This window comes from Cynoglossus semilaevis, chromosome 11 (assembly GCF_000523025.1).
Source record: "Cynoglossus semilaevis isolate Cse_v1.0 chromosome 11, Cse_v1.0, whole genome shotgun sequence".
Lineage (NCBI taxonomy): Eukaryota > Metazoa > Chordata > Actinopteri > Pleuronectiformes > Cynoglossidae > Cynoglossus > Cynoglossus semilaevis.
In genome coordinates, this window is record NC_024317.1 from 17,171,250 (window position 1) to 17,180,807 (window position 9,558).

Consider the following 9,558-nt stretch of genomic DNA (forward strand, 5'->3'; position numbering starts at 1 on the left):
ATGAGTTTTACATTTTCTATTTTCTTTTCTTTTTTTATTTGACCTGAAACTAACTATTAATTAATATTGTATTTTAATATATCAATAATATATTATTATGATTATAAGTAGTAGTAGTAGTAGTAGTAGTATTTATATATGGTAATACAGGGAAATAAAGCATGTAAACCCCATTTATCCATTGTTAAGTTTTCCAGATGGAAAAACTAGTAGTAATAATAACTAATTGACAATAAAAAAACAATAATAAAAATAATATATACATATTTTCCCATTATTGCTTAGTAGTAGTATTATTTAGCATGACTTTCTTTTGATATTTAGTTTAGTTTTTATTATTATTATTATCAAAAATCCCATTGACAACAAATTAAAATACCACAATTGTCTCTTTGTACCGAGAAAAACATACACACATAAGTCATGAAACAGCAGCACTGTTGCCATGAACTCCTGCTGGAACTAGCAGCCTAGTGGTTCCATGTGAAAGCTCTCTACTGTTATATAGGCCTTTTCCCCATCGAACTCATCCAGCCTACAAATGCAACTGCTGAGACGGCGGCTGAAAAAGAGCTTCCTTGGCAGAGCAGAGTGTGTGATCCCTAACCAGTCGATCTCTGCATCAGATTAACCAACACGTTGTCAAGCGTTCTTCCAGGCCTACAGCATTATGGGTGAATGGATCAGGTTAGTTGACATGCGTCAGCTAAAGCTACTGGATGAGATAAGTAGCAAAGAAAGAGGTGGAATGTGCAGGAGAATAAATGGTTGAAATATGGGTTGGATTTTCCAGCACTGTTTTCAGCATAACAGCTCATCTCTCTTGTTTTGATCCACAGAGATTTTTCTGTTGTTTTTGTAGAAAGGTCTGTTAAAATCATAGAACGCAGGGATGGTTCACTGAGATGAGAGTCATCTCTCATAGAAACTATTGTTTATATGTGTCTTGTACTTAAGAGGGAAGTCGTTTAAATAGATTTCTGGGAAAGAATACGTAACAACCATAAAGAAACATGTTTGTTGCCTGGATTTAGACCATATCTGGCATTTACATGCAAGGCTGGTTTTGGGAAAACCAGTTCTAAGCTGCAAGCTGCCCACAGTATTGACTTGTCACATAAATACAGACCCAGTCAACATATGGTGTGTTTTCTGTTATATGCAGACGACAGATGCCTATGACGGCAGATATCAAAATGGCATCTGCAACTAACAATGTTATCCAGTGGTAGTTAGCAGAGGTGTGGACTCGAGTCGCATGACTTAGACTCAAGTCAGACTCAAGTCATCAATTTGATGACTTTAGACTCAACTTGACACAAGTAAAGAGATGACTTGCAACTTCACTTGGACTTGAACCCTTTGACTCAACAAGACTTGATACTTTCTCCAAAACCCAAAGATTATAAAGTAAGCTATTAAGGAGCGCTTTGTATCTCTCATTGTGTACATGTGTGTCTGTGTGTGTATGTGCTGTCGGCACAACATCCAATCAAATTAGACCCACGTTGTTTTGACGCAATAGCATCGAGCCAATCAAACTGCGGGACAACCAATGAGGAAGGGCTGTCAAACAATGCACGGGTGAGAGAAAATGATACCAAAGATCGTTATGTTCAGATTAAAAACTACGAGGTGGTCAACAAAAAACGAGTGGCAGTGATCTGTGTAAATATATTATTATTTTTTTGAATGGAAACAGAAACGGCAGGACTTGGGACTTGACTTGATACTTTTCAGTCTTGACTTGGATTCGACTCGCCTATCTTGACTCGGACTTTGCCTATCTTGACTCGGACTTGAGTGCAAAGACTTAAGACTTACTTGGTCCCACCTCTGTTAGTTAGTGACTGGAAGTGACCAATGAAAACAAAACATCTAAATTCAATTGGGCTATTCCACTTCACATTTCCCTGTGACTGGTAGTAGCTGCTCCAATCGCAACTGATGTGATTGTGTTAGGTTACGCTGATGTTTCAGATGTTTCACATCTGATGTGAAAGTTTTCTATATTTTTATTAATTCTTATAGCAAACAAATGAAAGTCAGACCAGGCAATGACACTAACAGTGATAAAGTTATTTATTAATGACTTTACAGTCAAGCTGAATGATAAATCAACCTAATCTGAGACTCGGAACAGAATATATTTGATTGTGAAGTACTTCAAAACTACATTTTTTTAACATAACAGTAGATGCTTAATTCTGCTAATTGTTATTGATGAGACAAAAATAAAGACACAATAGTCAACAATGTCTTCAGGAATTATGTCAAAATGGATTCCGTATCAGACAGAAACAACCAAAAAAAAAAAAAAAATCCCTTTCTTATTATTTTTACACGTAACTACTAACAATGCAGACTGCTGCCTCAGGTGCCGATCTATAACTTTCACAATTCCAACTGTGGAAAAACAGTCCGCTCACAAAACCAGACAAACAGTCAATAGTCTAAATAACTGTTCATGTTAATATTCAGAACGCCAGCTGATTTATCATCTCCTCATTACCGGGCTCTAGGCTTCATGTAGTTAATCCTCAGAGGAGCAAGCTGGGACTCAAACCCAGAACCTCCTCACTGAGAGGCATGAGCATCAATCACATCTCTGACATTAATCTCTGACATCGGTCTTAAATATAAGGCAATAGACTTGACATTTATTTAAAAAAAAAATATATATATTTTATTTATTTATTTACAGTACATTAAAGATAAAATATCTTTGTAGTGTCAGGATGACATATGTAGTAAAAAAAATGAAACTGATTTTGCCTGTCCTGCAGTAATAATAAATACTGCTGGGGAAAGTTTTTTTTTTTTTAATGTTCAAGTAAATAAATATTTTCTGCAAATGCTAGGAGTTTTTAAAACATCCGCAAATGTTGAGTCATGCTTTTAGAATGCAAAAGTGGATTTGTCAAAGAGACTGCTGAGGCTCCGTCAGAAGACTTAGCAGCACTTTCAGGTGGAAATGAGAGATAATATTAGGGGGGGGGGGATAGCTTTTTTCGCATTTCTTTGCATTGAGCTTCTGTTACATCATGACGGCGTTTGTGGTCAGTCAGGAGTTTTATTTTTTTAACTGAACTCTTAAGATCTGTGAGGCTGTTGCAGGTCACGTTTCTCTCTGGTTAACTTTTATTTTTATTTATTTTACATAGAATTAGCTCACTGAGATTGAAGACAAAGGTAAAAAAAAAAGATGGGTACCAGCAACAGTTCCATTGATAGGAAGTCTCAAAAGGAAGTTTCAAAAATGTATGCCATAAATAAAATAATGTAGAAATAAAATAATATCTAGATTAACTTGAGTTTCTGTTACCTCAACACTGGCGTTGTAGCAGGTGAGGAACTTTTTTTCCTCAATTTTAAGAACTAGTAGATGCAGGTCACGTTTTGCTGGTTGTCTTTTTTTTTTTTTACTTTTAAAGATAATTTCACTCAGAAAAACTCTTTGGGATTAAAAATCCGGTTCACAAGATTGTTCTGGTCAGGATGGGCACCAGTAAGAATCCATCGTTCCATTCCACGAATGTACGCAACAAATAAACTGCTCTAATTGAAAATACACATCTGGATATTGCCACATGTGACTGCACATTTCTTAAAACCAATTAAAAAAAAAAAAAAAAAAAAAAAAAAAAATCAGATTGTGGCATGTGGCAATTTTAATCAGTTGCACCTTTTTTTGTCTACTAACTATTAATTTATGACACAGGTTAAATATTTCCAAAGAGCTGTGGATGTGGGTTAGTGTGGGGAGAATTCATCTGCTGCAGTTACTGGGTGTTATTCCCTTGGGAGAGTGTTGTACAAGGCTTTTTCTTTTTTCTTGCTCAGTGTGTCGAGTACACTATTGTTCTGTTGTCTGTGAACCTGTAAGTGTGTAACCTTTCTGTTACTGTGTCCATCCTTCAGGGGGATCTTGACATTGTTCAGATAAATTACCCTCAGATGAGCAGCAACGTCACACATGAGAAGAAAGGAATAAAAAAAAGACAAAAAAATAAACACAACGAGTGTGTAACGTGGACGAGCTGAATCATAGAGCAGAGATGCGAGATAAGATGGAAAGAAACCGGGACGCTCTGATCTGCAGCCTGCCATTAATAAAGAAAAAAAAAATCCTTTGTTAAATAAATTCATAGCTGTGATGTATGACCAGTGTTTCGTTGTGCCTTTAAACATTCAGTGCAGGAGAGACAGAGATATCTCTGCAGTAGGAGGAGCACCAAAGCACAAGAAGCAAGCGATGTGAAGAAGGAGCTGGCAGCTGCCTGCCATGCTGTTGAAGCCCGGGGTAAAGGAAGGCGGTCTCCGGGGGGCCTTAAATGTGTAATCAAGCCAACTGAGCCAGATGAGTCCGCCTCCTCTTGCTCTCTCCATCTCACAGTAAAACGACCTGTTAATGAGTACACAGCAGAGCTGTATGCTGGAGAGAGATGGGCTGGAGCGAGCACAGGCATGTACAGATCTCTGATAATACTGTGAGCCACTGGCTGGGGGCACAGAGGACAGGGGGGTCCCCGATTAGTTTTCCCAAGGGTGAAATTATGTCAACATTACCAAGCCAGGAGCCAAAGTGTGCAGGAATAAATGTGCACACACCTGCACCTAATAGAACAATAAAAATGAAACCTGACACAAGGCTTTTCTGCTTTAGCAGAGTTTCATTAAACTTGCAGGAAGGCATCTGTTATGTCTTCACGGACCTCGTGTGTTCACGTGTTTTATTTAAATCCATAAACATAAAATACAGCTCATCAAAGACCTGACAACTTTGAAGTCTTTCATAAATCTGTCAGTGTTATTATTCCGAGTGGGATCAGTGTTCCTTTCCTCAACTGATCATTTTTGTCAAAAAAATTAGTGGATGGCAATACTTTTCCGAAATGAAAAATACATGGAAACTAAACAGGAAGTTAAGCCTGGCTAAGTGACGATGTAAATCAACAACAAAACAAACAGCTGAGAAAATCTGGGACCGACCACTGACCAATGTAAACTGAAGCAACAAATAAAGATGAGAGCCTATATATATATATATATATATATATATAAATATATATACACACACACACACACACACACACACATATATATATATATATATATATATATATGCATATATATACACACACACACACACACACACACATATATATATATATATATATATATACATATATATATATATATATACATATATATACACACACACACACACACACACACACATATATATATATATATATATATATATACACATATATACACACACACACACACACACACACATATATATATATATATATATATATACATATATATATATACAGAGAGAGAGTTGCTGATTAGAGTTTCCCACTGCCTTCTGTCCTCATCTAATAATGTGTTGACCCCTACACAGGTCACTTCACTCTGGTCTGGTCTAGTCTGACCAAGAGCAGATGGCTGGGAATGAAGATGTGTAGCATTGAACCTGGGGTCATCTCTGGGGTCATATCAGAGCATTTACTTTAAAAGAATCACTCTGGAATTTGTTTTTTTCTTACATGTGAGTTTTGCAAATCTGACCATGTTCTAAATTGTTTTGTGTTTATACTATATGAATAAAAACACTTTTAGTATCACTGCCCACTAATGCACAACATGGGTGAAAAAAGCTCCATGTTTATTTCTTATAGTAGTTGATTTTGGACTGGGTGTTTCTATGCTATATCTTTGAAATTATTATATATAATCATTCAAATAATCAAAATACTATACATTTTTGGCAAGTGTAAATTATCTTTTTTTACTGTGTATACCAAATAATTAGTTCAAAGATGGCTTAGAAACAAGTGTATCACATCAGAAAGGGAATTAACTTGATCTAGCTAGCTGGGGACATATTATCTTGTAGCTAGCTAAACTAAGCTGGCTTGGATAAAAAAAGAAAACTACTGTGATAATTTTAAGGCTGATTCTGTGCTTTCTAAATGATAGCATTCACCAATAAAAAAAACCAATTAATTATAATAATAATATTAAATGTTAGAATATATAGATTTTAAAAGACAAATAAAATAAACAACATTCCACACAAAATCACATAAAAAGTAAAAGTGTGCTTCAAAGGGTTAAATTAGAGCTAATTTGGTAATTCTGAAGCGTACCTGACAGTGGATTGATACACAAGATCTTCCCTTCTGCGGTAATCCTCCATGTGAGAGTAATTAGTATTAAACATGGCATCGTAAGTGAAGATTTTCTGCTTGATGGTCCCTCCGTCTGTGACCTGTGAAGAGACAGAGAGAGAGAGGGAGAGAGGGGAAGAGAATCAGTGAATGAACAATCTCTCCAGTGATAGATGAGGTGGAGTCTACCTGTCATCTACTGGGCTTCATCTTCACATACAGTGAATTGCAGTCCCCTGGGCTGAAGTACATGTAATAATCCTGCATGTAATAGACTCATAATGAGCTCATTTCTTATCAAGCCAAAAACCAAAGTGACTTTAATGTGATAACATCAATATGTTTGTTTCTCAGGAGGGCCTGCCTGAGCGTGTGCATGCACGAGTGGGTCCTGATATTCACACGTGATGTCAGTGTTCTGTGCGTGTCAGGCACACAGACGAAGCTGCTCAGTCAGTAGATGTTTAGCTGATATCCATATGGTCTGAATCTAGAGTTCCTTCTTTTCTTTATTTAATATAAGGAATGGAATGAGGGAGAAAGTTTTGTTTTTTTTCATAGCTGTAAAAGGGCAAAGTGTGGTTTTAAACTATAAAGTCTATGGAGGTTGATTGTGAATTCTTCACAGTAATGACACAGTTTGCTGAGCTTGTCGTAACACTCCATTCACAGCTGCCGCTCATGTACAGCTGCACGTGGCAAATAAAAATCTTGACATGATGTGATTTTCACAGAGCTGTTAATGTTGCTTAGGCAAATAAAATTGGAGACCAGGGGCCTGTGCTGTGAAGGAGGCTCAACATACCCAGGCTTTGTGTTCATGGTCTGACCTCAAGCCCCCAAAGAAAGTTAAACGGTTCAGTGGTTCATCAAGCTGCTTTGTCAAATCTGGTTATTATTCAAATAGATCATTAACTTTACATAATATCTGTGACAAATAAGTACTTGGTTGGCCTAATGAATCAATTTCTCGTAGAGAATTTTATCAGCAAATGCCAGTGTGATCTCAAGGAAGTCACTCCTGTAATGTTCAACAGACTGTTGGGTTTTTTAGTTTATAAACTTTAATGTCAGTTGAGTCAAGAACACATTCAAAATCACCGCTGCTTCAGTCAAACTGTGCATGCCTACGCACACAGTCATGCTAAGCTTGAATTCGTAATCACTACGCAACTTTACCTAGCCCCGCTTTTATAGCTGAACATACCCTGGTTGAAAACAGGTTAGGACACAAGCAGCTAAGTTTCCATGATGATCTAGCCAGGTTAAAAGAGAGCCACCTTTGTAGTACAGGAAAGCCCCGCTTTAAACTCAACATACCTCGCTAAGCCACTAAACAGGCTTCACAATACGTCCTGCTGGACTCACCATCACTTACTTCAGTCAGTCAAAATGCTACAGTTCAGATTCAGTTACGTTTAGACTTAAGTCTAGTTCTAGAGACATTAAAGGGAGAGCCATTAAGCATTAAAATGTAAAATGTATGAATGTATATATAATATATAAATATAGGTTTGCTGAGAGATAAAGCTAAAATGATAGAAGTAAAATGTGATTCTCTTTAAATTTGAAGGGAGATGGTATTCATTTTGTGCTTAGAAAAACAGCACTGTTTCATGTTTTTGTTTACAAAGTGCAGCAGCACAGGGAGATGACAGCATTCAAAAGACTAATGACAAGGCTGAGAATATAAATTAGCATTACCACATGTTAAAAAAAAGTGGGTGGCTTTCGATTTGTTTCTACAGATGTAACATTTTCTTCATCAGGCTTCAGACATTTGTGACAGCACAAGGGTGAGAAATTATTCTGGTACTCATGTCAAGAATGAGTACTGTAGACGTATTTTTGAATCAGTGCAAGACTGGAGACAGCCAACGATGATATGTTTTTCTTTGAGTTGCCGAACCAGAAGACAATGGAGGAAAAGGTCGGCCTCCTAAAATGCCACGTTTGAAAATTGTGTTTTCCAACCACAGAGATATTTGCAGCCATTTGCAGTTTGTAGTAATGGACCAAAAACACATCACTATAGTGTCTTAAAAAAGGCCATTCTGTCCGACACTGCTGAATATCTTTGATCTGTGAACAGGGTTCTACTCAGTTGTATAAATAATGGCTCCTAAAACTTTCCATAATAATGCCCTGTATGCAGCACATATTTGAATATATGGAACAAAGTGACTATGACAGAACACAATGAGACTATACTGAGATAAATTGCATGCACACTTCAAGTTAACACTACAGAGGGCCAGGAGAACTGTATACATTCAGACTGAGAGTTCACTGAACATGTGACTACCTGTAGGTGCTGGAAGAAAAAGGTTCAACTAAAGTCCAACCAACAGGTAAGAGTGGAAATATCCCACAAAACAAAAACAGACTGAGAGACAGGGATAGAAATTCCATCAAAATGTGGAGGATAATCTGGATGGATGGATGGATGATGGATGGATGGATGGATGGATGGATGGATGGGTTTTTGTGGACCAAGATGAGAGCATATTCAAAAACAATAAGTTATATTAATTTCAAATTAAAAACTAAAATTAATCAACAGCACAAAAATGATATCATTAAAAACACTAAGACAACTTGTTGGAACCTTTTTTATTCCAAACTCTTTCCTCTGTGCTTGTAAAGGAATCATTACAAACCTAATTCACGGCTGTAATTGTGCTATTTTTGATCTCCAAAACTAATAAACACAGTAAAATCACCATTTAAGCTGCACCTGCGAAAATGTAACATAGTTGAGTGGGATGTCTTTTTAAAGCATGCTAAGAAAAGGGGAAAAAATGGATAATCATCTATACACAGCACAGACTTCTGGCACAATTTAAACTGCAGCTTAAACTTAGCTGATTTAAAGGACTGTGATGTACAACCTGTGGAAGCAGAACGATTTTTCATATAGAGGATAGGTACTACATAAAGCCAAAAAATGCTGTGCTGCAGCAAATTTGTTTCTGGTAATTGTGAACAATCAATGGAAGAAAAACAATCTGCAGAGATTAGGGGTTTTAGGCTTTTGGAAATATCTGTGATTAAGAGAAAATGAACTGTGGCTGGTCAACGGTGGATGAGAAGATATGATTCTGTAACTTAATAAAGCAAACTAAAGTTGTTCTGATTTCCACTGTTGAAAAGTATTAAGTTGTACATACACTATGCATGGACCACCAGGGGAACCCTAATTAATTTTAATGTTCTGTCATATCTGTTTTAATTTGCATGCTGCATCACAAAGCTAACCTCCAGCTCCTGGACAGATGGGCCAGATCCAGCATCAACAGCAACCTCTCAGTGACCCAGTCTGTGGTCCTGCCAAAAACCCAAAGTCAGTCTGAGAGAAAAAAAAAGTTCAGGAAAT

The 9,558-nt window shown here is 36.9% G+C and overlaps 1 protein-coding gene across 2 annotated transcripts in view; it reads right to left on the reverse strand.

The window, feature by feature from the left end:
* Window positions 1–9,558, reverse strand: part of igsf21a (immunoglobin superfamily, member 21a) — a 207,543-nt gene that overhangs the window by 62,918 nt on the left and 135,067 nt on the right. For both annotated transcript variants that reach the window (XM_025059949.1, XM_008321031.3), the window contains exon 3: window positions 6,162–6,283. In XM_025059949.1, coding sequence (XP_024915717.1) covers window positions 6,162–6,283 — 122 coding nt within the window. The remainder of the gene's footprint in view (window positions 1–6,161; window positions 6,284–9,558) is intronic.